Source organism: Ranitomeya imitator, chromosome 4, assembly GCF_032444005.1.
Source record: "Ranitomeya imitator isolate aRanImi1 chromosome 4, aRanImi1.pri, whole genome shotgun sequence".
In the NCBI taxonomy this organism is placed as follows: Eukaryota; Metazoa; Chordata; class Amphibia; order Anura; family Dendrobatidae; genus Ranitomeya; species Ranitomeya imitator.
Window position 1 is genome coordinate 219911785 of NC_091285.1, and position 17316 is coordinate 219929100.

Here is a 17316-nt window from a genome sequence, read left to right on the forward strand (position 1 = left end):
TACTCTGAGGGAGAGGGGGCGAAAGAGCCTGATGGTGTGGACCTCAAAAGAAGGGAATGAGAGTGATGGAACTGAGGGGATGACCTGGAAAGTGCATTGTGGGGACAGGAGTATGCCAACTCCACCACCAGGTCTGTTTGTTGGTCTCGGGGAATGGGAGAATTGTAAGCCACCATGGGTAATGGCAGCAGGAGAGACAGTGTCAGAATCCTGAATCCAGGTTTCCGTGAGGGCCAGCAGATTCAGAGAGTTTTTCAGAAAGTAATTGTGTAGGAAAGGAAGCTTGTTACATACAGACCGTGGATTCCAAAGGGCACAATTAAAAGAAGGAGGGGATGAAGGAGTGCAATTAATATTAGTAAGATTAGTAAGGTTTCGATGTGAGGTAGGGTAGGGGTTGAGGTTGGTGGATGGTGGACCGGGGTTTGGGGAGATGTCTCCTGATATCAGCAGGAGTAGGAAGATAAAAAGCAAGTAGCTTTTGGGATTGTATGAAGTTTTTTTATGCAGTCTGTTTGGGTAAGATGGACTGAGGTTTTTCAGGAAGGTGAGAAGTGCATGGGAGCTGTACATGGGAGAGGGAAGGAGAGAGGAGCTGATGTATATGAGTCGTGATTGAGGGGGGATTGGGCGGTGAATGTGGATTGCAAGGGAGCATAGGATGATAGGAATAATGCACATGGATAGAAGGGAGAGCAGAGTGTGGGTTACCTGACTCCCGCCCTGACTAACTGCCATGGAATAACTGCGGTGTCACGACGCTTATCTTCTGTGACGCTTTGCTTATGGGACGCTAGCGTGCACCCCCACTTGCGTGCACCCCTAAGGAAGGTTCTAAATTTATAGCCCAGAAGAGATGGATTGTGGGAACTGGTTGAGGATAATTTGGCAGCTGGCTAGCACACCAGGGGTTTTTTTTTTTTTTCTTTGAAAAGATGATCAAAGACACTCAGCCTGGTAAAATCTACTTTCACACCTTCCACCAGATAAGATCTACACTGATCCCAGTCATGGATAGTAAGTGGACAGTAAGTTTTAAGTGCAATGCAACAGATAAATTATACCAATGAATTAGCAAACACATTAAATTATGTTTCTAGATGGTAAAGCAGCAGATGACAGACAGCAAGCAGAGGAGGGAGTTAATACCATTAGAGTCTATTGCAGCAGATGGGACAGCTATCAGAGGTAGGAAGTTGCACCATTTGATTGCAAAACAGGAGACAGCAAGCAGAGGGAGTTAATACCATTAGAGTCTATTGCAGCAGATGGGACAGCTATCAGAGGTAGGAAGTTGCACCATTTGATTGCAAAACAGGAGACAGCAAGCAGAGGGAGTTAATACCATTAGAGTCTATTGCAGCAGATGGGACAGCTATCAGAGGTAGGAAGTTGCACCATTTGATTGCAAAACAGGAGACAGCAAGCAGAGGGAGTTAATACCATTAGAGTCTATTGCAGCAGATGGGACAGCTATCAGAGGTAGGAAGTTGCACCATTTGATTGCAAAACAGGAGACAGCAAGCAGAGGGAGTTAATACCATTAGAGTCTATTGCAGCAGATGGGACAGCTATCAGAGGTAGGAAGTTGCACCATTTGATTGCAAAACAGGAGACAGCAAGCAGAGGGAGTTAATACCTGTGTGAAGAGAGAAGATGGATGTTAGTTCTGTGCCATGGAATAACTGCGGTGTCACGACGCTTATCTTCTGTGACGCTTTGCTTATGGGACGCTAGCGTGCACCCCCACTTGCGTGAAGGAGTCCCTGGAGAAGGGACATATTCGCCCATCGTCGTCACCTTTGGGAGCAGGGTTCTTTTTTGTAGCCAAGAAGGATGGTTCGCTAAGACCGTGTATTGATTACCGCCTTCTTAATAAGATCACTGTTAAGTTTCAGTATCCCTTGCCATTGATTTCTGACTTGTTTGCTCGGATTAAGGGGGCTAGTTGGTTTACTAAGATTGATCTTCGTGGTGCGTATAATCTGGTGAGAATCAGGCAGGGAGATGAATGGAAAACGGCATTTAATACGCCCGAGGGTCATTTTGAGTATCTGGTGATGCCGTTCGGACTTGCCAATGCTCCATCTGTTTTTCAGTCTTTTATGCATGACATTTTCCGTGAGTATCTGGATAAATTCTTGATTGTTTACTTGGATGACATTTTGATCTTCTCAGATGATTGGGAGTCTCATGTGAAGCAAGTCAGAATGGTTTTCCAGGTACTGCGTGCTAATTCCTTGTTCGTGAAGGGATCAAAGTGTCTCTTCGGTGTGCAGAAAGTTTCATTTTTGGGGTTCATCTTTTCCCCTTCTACTATCGAGATGGATCCGGTTAAGGTTCAGGCCATCCAGGATTGGACTCAGCCGACATCTCTAAAAAGTCTGCAGAAATTCCTGGGCTTTGCTAATTTTTATCGTCGCTTCATCTGTAATTTTTCTAGCATTGCCAGACCATTGACCGATTTGACCAAGAAGGGTGCTGATTTGGTTAATTGGTCTTCTGCTGCCGTGGAAGCTTTTCAGGAGTTGAAGCGTCGTTTTTGCTGTGCCCCTGTGTTGTGTCAACCTGATGTTTCTCTTCCGTTCCAGGTCGAGGTTGATGCTTCTGAGATTGGTGCAGGGGCGGTTTTGTCACAGAGAGGTTCTGGTTGCTCAGTGTTCAAACCATGTGCTTTCTTTTCCAGGAAATTTTCTGCTGCTGAGCGTAATTATGATGTGGGCAACCGAGAGTTGCTGGCCATGAAGTGGGCATTCGAGGAGTGGCGTCATTGGCTTGAGGGTGCTAAGCATCGCGTGGTGGTTTTGACTGATCATAAGAACCTTACTTATCTTGAGTCTGCCAAGCACTTGAATCCTAGACAGGCCCGTTGGTCGTTATTTTTTGCTCGTTTTGATTTTGTGATTTCATACCTTCCGGGCTCTAAAAATGTGAAGGCGGATGCTCTGTCTAGGAGTTTTGTGCCCGACTCTCCGGGGTTATCTGAGCCGGCGAGTATCCTCAAGGAAGGAGTCATTGTGTCTGCCATCTCCCCTGATTTGCGGAGAGTGTTGCAGAAATTTCAGGCTAATAAACCTGATCGTTGTCCGGCCGAGAAACTGTTCGTCCCTGATAGGTGGACTAGTAAAGTTATCTCTGAACTTCATTGTTCGGTGCTGGCCGGTCATCCAGGAATCTTTGGTACCAGGGAGTTGGTTGCTAGATCCTTCTGGTGGCCATCTCTGTCACGGGATGTGCGTGCTTTTGTGCAGTCCTGTGGAATTTGTGCTAGGGCTAAGCCCTGCTGTTCACGTGCCAGTGGGTTGCTTTTGCCCTTGCCGGTCCCGAAGAGGCCTTGGACACATATTTCGATGGATTTCATTTCTGACCTTCCCGTTTCTCAAAAAATGTCGGTCATTTGGGTGGTCTGTGATCGCTTTTCTAAGATGGTCCATCTGGTGCCCTTGGTTAAATTGCCTTCCTCCTCTGATTTGGTGCCTTTGTTCTTCCAGCATGTGGTTCGTTTACATGGCATTCCTGAGAATATTGTTTCTGACAGAGGTTCCCAGTTTGTCTCGAGGTTCTGGCGAGCCTTTTGTGGTAGGATGGGCATTGACCTATCTTTCTCCTCGGCCTTCCATCCTCAGACTAATGGCCAGACCGAACGAACCAATCAGACCTTGGAAACATATCTGAGATGTTTTGTTTCCGCTGACCAGGATGATTGGGTGTCATTTTTGCCGTTGGCTGAGTTCGCCCTTAATAATCGGGCCAGCTCGGCTACCTTGGTCTCTCCATTTTTCTGTAATTCTGGGTTCCATCCTCGTTTCTCTTCAGGACAGGTTGAGTCTTCGGACTGTCCTGGTGTGGATTCTGTGGTGGACAGGTTGCAGCAGATCTGGACTCAGGTAGTGGACAATTTGACCTTGTCCCAGGAGAAGGCTCAGCTTTTCGCTAATCGCAGACGCCGTGTGGGACCCCGACTTCGTGTTGGGGATCTGGTTTGGTTATCTTCTCGTCATATTCCTATGAAGGTTTCCTCTCCTAAATTTAAACCTCGTTTTATTGGTCCGTATAGGATTTCTGAGATTCTCAATCCGGTGTCTTTTCGTCTGACCCTCCCAGACTCCTTTTCCATACATAATGTATTCCATAGGTCGTTGTTGAGGAGATACGTGGCACCTATGGTTCCATCTGTGGAGCCTCCTGCCCCTGTTTTGGTGGAGGGGGAATTGGAGTATATTGTGGAGAAGATTTTGGATTCTCGTGTCTCTAGACGGAAACTCCAGTATCTGGTCAAATGGAAGGGTTATGCTCAGGAAGATAATTCCTGGGTTTTTGCCTCTGATGTCCATGCCCCAGATCTTGTTCGTGCCTTTCATGTGGCTCATCCTGGTCGGCCTGGGGGTTCTGGTGAGGGTTCGGTGACTTCTCCTCAAGGGGGGGGGGGTACTGTTGTGAATTCTGTGGCTGAGTTCACTTCTGTGGTCACAAGTGGTATTGCAGTCTCTGGGCTTCCTCCCTCAGGTGTTTTGGTGAGCTCGTTGGCTGTCTTGCTATTTAGCTCCACCTGAGTCTGTCTTCCTTGCTCCTTGTCAATGTTCCAGTGTTGGATCTGAGCTACTGCATCTTTCCTTGGGCCTGCTGCTCTGCTAGATAAGTGCTTCTAGTTTGTTTTCTGTTTTTTCTGTCCAGCTTGCTATTAACTTTTGCTGGAAGCTCTGAGAAGCAAAGGGGTGCACCGCCGTGCTGTTAGTTCGGCACGGTGGGTCTTTTTGCCCCTTTGCGTGGTTTTCGTTTTAGGGTTTTTTGTAGACTGCATAGTTCTCTTTGCTATCCTCGCTCTGTCTAGAATATCGGGCCTCACTTTGCTGAATCTATTTCATTCCTACGTTTGTCTTTTCATCTTGCTAACAGTCATTATATGTGGGGGGCTGCCTATTCCTTTGGGGTATTTCTCTGAGGTAAGTCAGGCTTGTATTTCTATCTTCAGGCTAGTCAGCTCCTCAGGCAGTGCCGAGTTGCATAGGTAGTGATAGGCGCAATCCACTGCTGCTTATAGTTGTGTGAGCATAGATCAGGTACTGCAGTCTACAGAGATTCCACGTCTCAGAGCTCGTCCTATTGTTTTTGGTTATTGCCAGATCTCTGTATGTGCGCTGATTACTGCACGCTGTGTTGCCTGATTGCCAGCCATAACACATACTTATTTCAACAGTTCTTACAGGCATAAAATGGCATATGTCGTTCATGAGCAACATAAACTGGCACAATGATTGGAAATAACACACAGTCCACTTATTTATGCATCCATTGGATGAATAGGGCCCTATTGATACGTTTGGAAGAAGTTCCCTGTTCAGTATGAAAATACCCTAACTTGCTACCATTTTATTAGCTAAGTTTGTGCACTCTGCAAATTGCACCTACACAAGTAATTCCTGGTTTCCGGCCTCATCACTCTCCACTCTTCACAATGCACAATTAATTCCTGTTTTCATAGTGGTTTAAGGCAGAAATCTTTGAAAAGGTTTAAACCCCTTAAGCCCCGAGGGTGGTTTGCACGTTAATGACCGGGCCAATTTTTACAATTCTGACCACTGTCCCTTTATGAGGTTATAACTCTGGAACGCTTCAACGCATCCCGGTGATTCTGACATTGTTTTATGTACTTCATGATAGTGGTAAAAGTTATTCGATATAACTTGTATTTATTTGTGAAAAAAACGGAAATTTGGCGAAAATTTTGAAAATTTCGCAATTTTCCAACTTTGAATTTTTATGCCCTTAAATCACAGAGATATGTCACACAAAATACTTAATAAGTAACATTTCCCACATGTCTACTTTACATCAGCACAATTTTGGAACCAAATTTTTTTTTTGTTAGGGAGTTATAAGGGTTAAAAGTTGACAAGCAATTTCTCATTTTTACAACACCATTTTTTTTTTAGGGACCACATCTCATTTGAAGTCATTTTGAGGGGTCTATGTGATAGAAAATACCCAAGTGTGACAGTTTATTAACCCTTCAGGTGTTTCACAGGAATTTTTGGAATGTTTAAATAAAAATGAATATTTAACTTTTTTTCACACAAAATTTATTTCAGCTCCAATTTGTTTTATTTTACCAAGGGTAACAGGATAATATGGACACCAAAAGTTGTTGTACAATCTGTCCTGAGTACGCTGATACCCCATATGTGGGGGTAAACCACTGTTTGGGCGCATTGCAGAGCTCGGAAGGAAAGGAGCGCCATTTGACTTTTCAATGCAAAATTGACTGGAATTGAGATGGGACGCCATGTTGCGTCTGGAGAGCCCCTGATGTGCCTAAACATTGAAACCCCCCACAAGTGACACCATTTTGAAAAGTAGACACCCTAAGGAATGTATCTAGATGTGTGGTGACCACTTTGACCCACCAAGTGCTTCACAGAAGTTTATAATGCAGAGCCGTAAAAATAAAAATCATATTTTTTCACAAAAATGAACTTTTCGCCCCCAATTTTTTATTTTTCCAAGAGTAAGAGAAGAAATTGGACCTCAAAAATTGTTGTCCAATTTGTCCTGAGTACGCTGATACCCCATATATGGGTGTAAACCATTGTTTGGGCGAATGGCAGAGCTCGGAAGGGAAGGAGCGCCATTTTACTTTTCAATGCAAAATTGACTGGAATTGAAATGGGACGCCATGTTGCGTTTGGAGAGCCCCTGATGTGCCTAAACATTGAAACCCCTCACAAGTGACACCATTTTGGAAAGTAGACCCCTTAAGGAACTCATCTAGATGTGTGGTGAGCACTTTGACCCAACAAGTGCTTCACAGAAGTTTATAATGCAGAGCCGTAAAAATAAAAAATCATATTTTTTCACAAAAATGATCTTTTCGCCCCCAATTTTTTATTTTCCCAAGGGTAAGAGAAGAAATTAGACCACAAAAGTTGTTGTGCAATTTGTCCTGAGTGCGATGATACCCTATATGTGGGGGTAAACGACTTTTTGGGCACATTGCAGCCATTTGACTTTTCAATGCAAAATTGACTGGAATTAAGATGGGACGCCATGTTGGTTTGGAGAGCCCCTGATGTGCCTAAACATTAAAACCCCCCACAAGTGACACCATTTTGGAAACTAGACCCCCTAAGGAACTTATCTAGATGTGTTTTGAGAGCTTTGAACCCCCAAGTGTTTCACTACAGTTTATAACGCAAAGCCGTGAAAATAAAAATTCCTTTTTTTTTTCGCCAAAATTATTTTTTTGCCTCCAGTTTTGTATTTTCACAAGGATAACATGATGCATTGGACCCCAAAAGTTGTTGTCCAATTTGTCCTGAGTACGCTGATACCCCGTATGTGGGGGGAACCACTGTTTGGGCGCATGGCAGAGCTCGGAAGGGAAGGAGCGCCATTTGAAATGCAGACTTAAATGGATTGGTCTGCAGGCGTCACGTTGCATTTGCAGAGCCCCTGATGTACCCAAACAGTACAAACCCCCAACAAGTGACCCCATATTAGAAACTAGACCTCCCAAGGAACTTATCTAGATGTGTTGTGAGAACTTTGAACCCCCTAAGTGTTTCACTACAGTTTATAACGCAGAGCCGTGAAAATAAAAATTCTTTTTTTTTTTCACAAAAATGATTTTTTAGCCCCCCAGCTTTGTATTTTTACAAGGGTAACAGAATAAATTGGACCCCAAAAGTTGTTGCTCAATTTGTCCTGAGTACGCTGATACCCCATATGTGGGGGGGAACCACTGTTTGGGCGCATGGCAGAACTCGGAAGGGAAGGAGTGCCATTTGGAATGCAGACTTAGATGGATTGGTCTGCAAGCGTCACGTTGCATTTGCAGAGCCCCTGATGTACCCAAACAGTACAAACCCCCCACAAGTGACCTCATATTGGAAACTAGACCTTATCTAGATGTGTTGTGAGAACTTTGAACCCCCAAGTGTTTCACTACAGTTTACAACGGAGAGCTGTGAAAATAAAAAATCCTTTTTTTTCCCACAAAAATGATTTGTAGGCCCCCAAATTTTTATTTTTCCAAGGATAACAAGAGAACTTGGACCCAGGAAGTTGTTGTCCAATTTGTCTCGAGTACGCTGATACCCCATATTTTGGGGTAAACCCCTGTTTGGGCGCACAGGAGAGCTCGGAAGTGAAGGAGCACTGTTTTACTTTTTCAATGCAGAATTGGCTGGAATTGAGATCGGACGCCATGTCACGTTTTGAGAGCCCCTGATGTGCCGAAACAGTGGAAACCCCCCCAATTATAACTGAAACCCTAATCCAAACACAACCCTAACCCTAATCCCAACTGTAACCCTAACCACACACCTAACCCTGACACACCCCTAATTCTAATCCCAACCCTATTCCCAACCGTAAATGTAATCCAAACCCTAACCCTAGCCCTAATGGGAAAATGGATATCAATACATTTTTTTTTAATTTTATTATTTTTCCCTAAGGCTAGGTTCACATTGCGTTAGGGCAATCCGTTTAGCGCTAGCGGATTGCGCTAACGCAATGTCTTTTTAGGCGTCGCGTTTAGGTGTCGCGTTAATGTCCCCGCTCTGGCAGATCGGGGATCGGACCTCGGGCGCGCCGCGGACGCTGCAAGCAGCGTCCGAGGCGCGCCACAAAAGAACGGCACCTTGCTAGCGCAAGCCGAAAATGGCAGGCGCTAGCGATGCGCTACACCCGAAAATCACATTGCTGTCAATGGGTGAGCTAACGGACCCGTTGCACGGCGTTAATTGCGACATTTTCGCCGTGCAACGCTGTCCATTAGCGTTAACCCATTAACGCAATGTGAACCTAGCCTAACTAAGGGGGTGATGAAGGGGGGTTTGATTTACTTTTATAGCATTTTTTATAGCGGATTTTTATGATTGGCAGCCGTCACACACTAAAAGATGCTTTTTATAGCAAAAAAGTTTTTGCGTCTCCACATTTTGAGACCTATAATTTTTCCATATTTTGGTCCACAGAGTCATGTGAGGTCTTGTTTTTTGCGGGACGAGTTGACGTTTTTATTGGTAACATTTTTATACATGTGACAGTTTTTGATCGCTTTTTATTCCGATTTTTGTGAGGCAGAATGACCAAAAACCAGCTATTCATGAATTTCTTTTGGGGGAGGCGTTTATACCGTTCCGCGTTTGGTAAAATTGATAAAGCAGTTTTATTCTTTGGGTCAGTACGATTACAGCGATACCTCATTTATATCATTTTTTTATGTTTTGGCGCTTTTATACGATAAAAACTATTTTATAGAAAAAATAATTATTTTGGCATTGCTTTATTCTGAGGACTATAACTTTTTTATTTTTTTGGTTATGATACTATATGGTGGCTCGTTTTTTGCGGGACAAGATGTTGTTTTCAGCGGTACCATGGTTATTTATATCCATCTTTTTGATTGCGTGTTATTCCACTTTTTGTTCAGCGGTATGATAATAAAGCGTTGTTTTTTGGCTCGTTTTTTTTTCTCTTACGGTGTTCACTGAAGGGGTTAACTAGTGGGCCAGTTTTATAGGTTGGGTCGTTACGGATGCGGCGATACTAAATATGTATACTTTTATTGTTTTTTTTTTATAAAGAAATGTATTTATGGGAATAATATTTTTTTTTTCTTCTTTATTTAGGATATTTTTTTTTTTAACACATGTGGAAATTTTTTTTTTTTTACTTTGTCCCAGGAGGGGACATCACAGATCACTGATCTGACAGTGTGCACAGCACTCTGTCAGATCGGTGATCTGACAAACAGCCGTGCAGGATTACAGAGCTGCAGCTGCAGCCTGCTCCTGACCCGGAAGTGCTCCCTGCAGGACCCGGATGCAGCCCTGTGGCCATTTTGGATCCGGGGACTGCAGGGAGAAGACGCTCGGTACACGGTGAGTACATCACCGTGTACCGATCGTCTCAGGGAAGCCCGCAGGGAGCCCCCTCCCTGCGCGACGCTTCCCTGTACCGCCGGTACACTGCGATCATGATAGTGTGCCGGGGGCGGTCCGTGACCGCTCCTGGCACATAGTGCCGGATGTCAGCTGCGATAGGCAGCTGACACCCGGCCGCGATCGGCCGCGCTCCCCCCATGAGCGCGGCCGATCGCTATGACGTACTATCCCGTCGGTGGGAATTAAGGCCCACCCCACCTTGACGGGATAGTACGTCTTATGGGATTAAGGGGTTAAAGAAGCTTTTACATTTTTGAAGAAAATGTTTTTTTCCCCATTGGTTGAAGATCTAGACAAGATTATGTTGAAAATAAAAATGCATTATAGTTATTTGTCTATTTTTTTTTTTATTCTTTCTTTGCAGAACTGTTGTCTTAATTATAATATTTTCACAATATTTGAGACAGATAGAGGTGCCATTCATATCATATAGCAAAGGAAAATGGAAAATCAGCAAGTATCCTGTTTTCAAGTTATTTCCAGTAAGTTATACATGAACACATTCTCATTTTACACTGTGTGTACAATTATTAGGCATTTTGTATTTTTAAAGATTATTTTGTTATTGCAAACTACAGAGCTTTTGGTCAATCCAAAAGATCTATACATCTGAAATTTGAAAATTTAAGAAAGGAAAAGTGAGGTTTTGTACTTCTTGGGAGAATACGTGTGCATAATTATAATGACTTTTCAAAAACAAAGATCAGTGACAAATATAGCCCCTTTTTTCAATAACATCCATAATCCTTCCATCCATTGAGTTTGTCAGTTTCTTAATCTGTTGAAAATCAAGTTTATTGAACAACACCAACCAAGTTTGGATACCCCTGCTCAAAATTACTGTTACTGTGAACAGTTAAGCAAGTTGAAGATTAAATGATCTTTAAATGGGCTAAAGTTAAGGATGACACATTTCCTTTGCATTTTAGGAAAAAATATATACAGTATATTGGCATTTTTTACATATTAAAAGTTACAAAAAGGGTACCCTTGGAGATTTGCGTACTCAGATAACTTTTACCAAGGTTTTAGAACATAATTAGCCTGTTAGGGTTTTGGCTTGTTCACTATCATCATTAGGAAAGGCCAGGTGATGCAAATTTCCCAGCTTTATAAAAACCCAATCATCTGTAACCTTGTGCCAAAAACAGCAGCCATGGGTGCACCTGCCTTGAAAATGAAAATGGTGGAGGCACACAAAGCAGGAGAAGGCAATAAAAGGATAGCAAAGCTTCTTCAAGTTGACCTTTCCTCAATTCGAAATGTAGTTCAGAAATAATAATCTTTATTTTTATATAACGCTAAAATATTCCGCAGCGCTTACAGTCTGCAGACATTATTGCAGCGCCCCAGGGTCCTGGTCGTTGCAGTAATGTCATTTTCCTCTAGGAGGAGTGATATTACGTTTGGAGGCAAAGAAGGACAACTGAATCCAGGTATAACAAACATGCAACACATTTCGCACTCCAGGCCACTAGGGGGAGCTATGCTCCTATTTATTAGGGCACTCCTCACACTTAAGTAAAACTGGTTGCCTGGGGAGGAAGTTAGTTGCTGGCTGAGCTTCGCTCAGGTAGTTGGTCCCTGACAGGGGTGGGATCCTGTCAGAGGTCGAGACAGAAGGACACGGAGCTGTGCCTGCCCTGAGTGCGGCAGTTTCAAGAAAGAGACACTGAAGGAGAACTGTATTGTAGAGAGGGTGAAGAAGTCGTAGCAAAGGAGTGAATACCAGGAGGAGTTCTGCCTGACACAGGCTGCCTCCTTCTGAGGCGCAGGTCCCCTTTAGCTGGAACACTGAGGGAGCAACAGTCCTATATGCCTTTACAAAAAAGCAAAGAAGACATGCACATACGCAGGGATCACCAAGAAAGATTAACACATTTTATTAATTCCAAAGTCATTTAAACCACATACCGCACACAAAATTTTAAAAACATTTTTAAAAACATTCTAAGGATTATGGCACTAGAGGGCGTAAATGTGACTATTAGGGGTGGAAATGTAACTAATCAACTACTAAGATGTGAATCTAAATGGATATACAAGCTAAGGAGCCTCGCACCAGTTGGCTTAACCCCTTCCCGACCTTTGACGCTACGTAGGCGTCATGAAAGTCGGTGCCAATCCGACCTGTGACGCCTATGTGGCGTCAATGAAAGATCGCATCCCTGCAGATCGGATGAAAGGGTTAACTCCAATTTCATCCGATCTGCAGGGACAAGTGGAGTGGTAGTTTAGCCCAGGGGGGGTGGCTTCACCCCCCCATGGCTACGATCGCTCTGATTGGCTGTTGAAAGTGAAACTGCTAATCAGAGCGATTTGTAATATTTCACCTAAAAAACTGGTGAAATATTACAATCCAGCCATGGCCGATGCTGCAATATCATCGGCCATGGCTGGAAACACTGATGTGCACCCACCCCACCGATCGCCCCCCCAGCCCTCCGATCTGTGGTCCGCTCCCCTCCGTCCTGTGCTCCGCTCCCCCGTCCTCCTGTTCGCTCCCCCCATGCTCCAATACCACCCCCGAGCTCCAATCCAACCCCCCTGTATTCCGATCCACCCCCCGCACTCCGATCCACCCCCTGCACTCCGATCCACCCCCCGTGCTCCAATCCACCCCCCATGCTCCGATCCACCCCCGTGTTCCGATCCACCCCCCTGTGCTCCGATCCACCCCCCATGCTCCCCCCCAACCCATCATACTTACCGAGCCTCCCAGGGTCCGTCCGTCTTCTTTCCTGGGCGCCGCCATCTTCCAAAATGGCGGGCGCATGCGCAGTGCGCAGAGTGAATTTTGATCACTGTGGTAAAACCTATCACAGTGGTCAAAATAAAAAAACAGTAAATGACCCCCCGCCTTTGTCACCCCCATAGGTAGGGACTAGGGTTGAGCGACTTTTGTTTTTATAGGATCGAGTCGGGTTTCACGAAACCCGACTTTTTCAAAAGTCAGGTCGAGTGAAATCGGCCGATCCTATAGAAAAGTCGGGGTCAGGGTCGGCCGAAACACGAAACCCAATGCAGTGCATTGGGTTTCTAATGGTTCCAAGGGTCTGAAGGAGAGGAAACTCTCCTTCAGGCCCTGCGATCCATATTAATGTGTAAAATAAAGAATAAAAATAAAAAATATTGCTATACTCACCCTCGGACGCGCCCTGGTTGTAACCGGGAGCCTTCCTTCCTAAGAATGAGCGCCTGAAGGACCTTTCGATGACGTCGCGGCTTGTGATTGGTCGCGTGAGCAGTCACATGGGCGTCACGCGACCAATCACAAGCTGCAACGTCATCGAAAGGTCCTTCAAGCGCTGATTCTTAGGAAGGAAGGCTGCGGGTTAGAACCAGGGCGCGTCCGAGGGCGAGTATATTCCTAATAGGTATATACTCACCCTCGGACGCGCCCTGGTTCTAACCCGCAGCCTTCCTTCCTAAGAATCAGCGCTTGAAGGACCTTTCGATGACGTCGCGTCTTGTGATTGGTCGTGTGACGCCCATGTGACTGCTCATGCGACCAATCACAAGCCGCGACGTCATCGAAAGGTCCTTCAGGCGCTCATTCTTAGGAAAGAAGGCTCCCGGTTACAACCAGGGCGCGTCCGAGGGTGAGTATAGCAATATTTTTTATTTTTATTCTTTATTTTACACTTAAATCTGAATTCCGATACCGATTGCCGATATCTTAAACATATCGGGAATCGGTATCGGAATTACGATTCCAGTTCAGAAGATCGCCGACCTCATGGCCGACCCCACACAGGGGTCGGGTCGGGTCGGGTTTCATGAAACCCGACTTTGCCAAAAGTCGGCGACTTCTGAATCTGGCCGACCCGTTTCGCTCATCCCTAGTAGGGACAATAATAAAATAAAGAATTTTTTTTCACTAAGGTTGGAGTTAGAACTAGGGTTAGGGTTAGGGTTAGGGTACGGTATGTGCACACGTATTCTGGTCCTCTGCGGACTTTTCCGCAGCGGATTTGATAAATCCGCAGTGCTAAACCGCTGTGGATTTATCGCGGTTTTTCTGCGCATTTCACTGCAGTTTTACAACTGCGATTTTCTATTAGAGCAGTTGTAAAACCGCTGCGGAATCCGCAGAAAGAAGTGACATGCTGCAGAATGTAAACCCCTGCGTTTCCGTGCAGTTTTTCTGCAGCATGTGTACAGCGATTTTTGTTTCCCATAGGCTTACATTGAACTGTAAACTCATGGGAAACTGCTGCGGATCCGCAGCGTTTTCCACAGCGTGTGCACATACCTTTAGAATTAGGCTATGTGCACACGGTGCGGATTTGGCTGCGGATTCGCAGCAGTGTTCCATCAGGTTTACAGTACCATGTAAACATATGGAAAACCAAATCCGCTGTGCCCATGGTGCGGAAAATACAGCGCGGAAAAGCTGCGTTGTATTTTCCGCAGCATGTCAATTCTTTATGCGGATTCCGCAGCGTTTTACACCTGTTCCTCAATAGGAATCTGCAGGTGAAATCCGCACAAAAAACACTGGAAATCCGCGGTAAATCCGCAGGTGAAACGCAGTGCCTTTTACCCGCGGATTTTTCAAAAATGGTGCTGAAAAATCTCACACGAATCCGCAATGTGGGCACATAGCCTTAGGGGTAGGGTTGGAATTAGGGTTGTGGTTAGGGTTGTAATTAGGGTTATGGCTACAGTTGGGATTAGGGTTAGGGGTGTGTTGGGGTTAGTGTTGGAGGTAGAATTGAGGGGTTTCCACTGTTTAGGCACATCAGGGGGTCTCCAAACGCAACATGGCGCCACTATTGATTCCAGCCAATCTTGTATTCAAAAAGTCAAATGGTGCTCCCTTACTTCCGAGCCCCGACGTGCGCCCAAACAGTGGTTTACCCCCACAAATGGGGTACCAGAATACTCAGGAAAAACTGCGCAAAAATTACTGGGGTCCAATTTCTCCTGTTACCCTTGAGAAAATAAAAAATTGCTTGCTAAAACATCATTTTTGAGGAAAGAAAAATGATTTTTTATTTTCACGACTCTGCGTTGTAAACATCTGTGAAGCACTTGGAGGTTCAAAGTGCTCACCACATATCTAGATAAGTTCCTTGGGGGGTCTAGTTTACAAAATGGGGTCACTCGTGGGGGATTTCTACTGTTTAGGCACACCAGGGGCTCTGCAAACGCAACGTGACGTCCGCAGACCATTCCATCAAAGTCTGCATTTCAAAAGTCACTACTTCCCTTCTGAGCCCCGACGTGTGCCCAAACAGTGGTTTACCCCCACACATGGGGTATCAGCGTACTCAGAAGAAACTGGACAACAACTTTTGGGGTCCAATTTCTCCTGTAACCCTTGGGAAAATAAAAAATTCTGGGCTAAAAAATTATTTTTCAGGAAAGAAAACGTATTTATTATTTTCACGGCTCTGCGTTATAAACTTCTGTGAAGCACTTGGGGGTTCAAAGTGCTCACCACATATCTAGATAAGTTCCTTTCGGGGTCTAGTTTCCAAAATGGGGTCACTTGTGGGGGTTTCTACTGTTTAGCTACATCAGGGGCTCTGCAAATGCAACGTGACGCCCGTAGAGCATTCCATCAAAGTCTGCATTTCAAAACATCACTACTTCACTTCCGAGCCCCGGCATGTGCCCAAACAGTGGTTTACCCCCACATATGGGGTATCAGCGTACTCAGGAGCAACTGGACAACAACTTTTGGGGTCAAATTTCTCCTGTTACCCTTGGGAAAATAAAAAATTGCAGGCTAAAAAATCATTTTTGAGAAAAGAAATTTTTTTTTTATTTTCATGGCCCTGCGTTATAAACTTCTGTGAAGCACTTGAGGGTTCAAAGTGCTCACCAGACATCTAGATTAGTTCCTTTGGGGGTCTAATTTCCAAAATGGGGTCATTTGTGGGGATCTCCAATGTTTAGGCACACAGGGGCTCTCCAAACGCGACATGGTGTCCGATAATGATTGGAGCTAATTTTCCATTTATAAAGCCAAATGGCGTGCCTTCCCTTCCAAGCCCTGCCGTGCGCCCAAACAGTGGTTTACCCCCACATATCGGGTATCCGCGTACTCAGGACAAACTGGACAACAACATTTGTGGTCCAATTTATCCTATTACCCTTGGCAAAATAGGAAATTCCAGGCTAAATATCATTTTTGAGGAAAGAAAAAATATTTTTTTATTTTCATGGCTCTGCGTTATAAACTTCTGTGAAGCACCTGGGGGTTTAAAGTGCTCAACATGCATCTATATAAGTTCCTTTGGGGGTCTAGTTTCCAAAATGGGGTCACTTGTGGGGGAGCTCCAATGTTTAGGCACACAGGGTCTCTCCAAACGCGACATGGTGTCCGCTAACAATTGGAGCTAATTTTCCATTCAAAAAGTCAAAAGGCGCGCCTTCCCTTCCGAGCCCTGCCGTGTGCCCAAACAGTGGTTTACCCCCACATATGAGGTATCAGCGTACGCGGGAGAAATTGCCCAACAAATTTTAGGATCTATTTTATCCTATTGCCCATGTGAAAATGAAAAAATTGAGGCGAAAATAATTTTTTTGTGAAAAAAAGTACTTTTTCATTTTTACGGATCAATTTGTGAAGCACCTGAGGGTTTAAAGTGCTCACTAGGCATCTAGATAAGTTCCTTGGGGGGTCCAGTTTCCGAAATGGGGTCACTTGTGGGGGAGCTCCAATGTTTAGGCACACAGAGTCTCTCCAAACGCGACATGGTGTCCGCTAACGATGGAGATAATTTTTCATTCAAAAAGTCAAATGGCGCTCCTTCCCTTCCGAGCCTTACCATGTACCCAAGCAGTGGTTTACCCCCACATATGAGGTATCGGTGTACTTAGGAGAAATTGCCCAACAAATTTTAGGATCCATTTTATCCTGTTGCCCATGTGAAAATGAAAAAATTGAGGCTAAAATAATTTTTTTGTGAAAAAAAAGTACTTTTTCATATTTACGGATCAATTTGTGAAGCACCTGGGGGTTTAAAGTGCTCACTATGCATGTAGATAAGTTCCTTGGGGCGTCTAGTTTCCAAAATGGGGTCACTTGTGGGGGAGCTCCAATTTTTAGGCACATGGGGGCTCTCCAAACGTGGCATGGTGTCCGCTAAAGAGTGCAGCCAATTTTTCATTCGAAAAGTCAAATGGCGCTCCTTCCCATCCAAGCTTGGCCGTGCGCCCATACAGTGGTTCCCCCCACATATGAGGTATCATCGTACTCAGGACAAATTAAACAGCAATGTTCGTGGTTCAGTTTCTCCTTTTACCATTGGGAAAATAAAAAAATTGTTACTAAAAGATCATTTTTGTGACTAAAAAGTTAAATGTTCATTTTTTCCTTCCATGTTGCTTCTGCTGCTGTGAAGCACCTGAA

The 17316-nt window shown here is 44.7% G+C and overlaps 1 protein-coding gene across 1 annotated transcript in view; it reads left to right on the forward strand.

Moving 5' to 3' along the window:
* LOC138674481 (solute carrier family 23 member 1-like) overlaps nt 1–17316 on the forward strand; it is a 994669-nt gene that overhangs the window by 239759 nt on the left and 737594 nt on the right. Inside the window, exon 7 of the mRNA XM_069762318.1 lies at nt 10315–10432. Within this exon, the coding sequence (XP_069618419.1) occupies nt 10315–10432 (118 nt within the window). The remainder of the gene's footprint in view (nt 1–10314; nt 10433–17316) is intronic.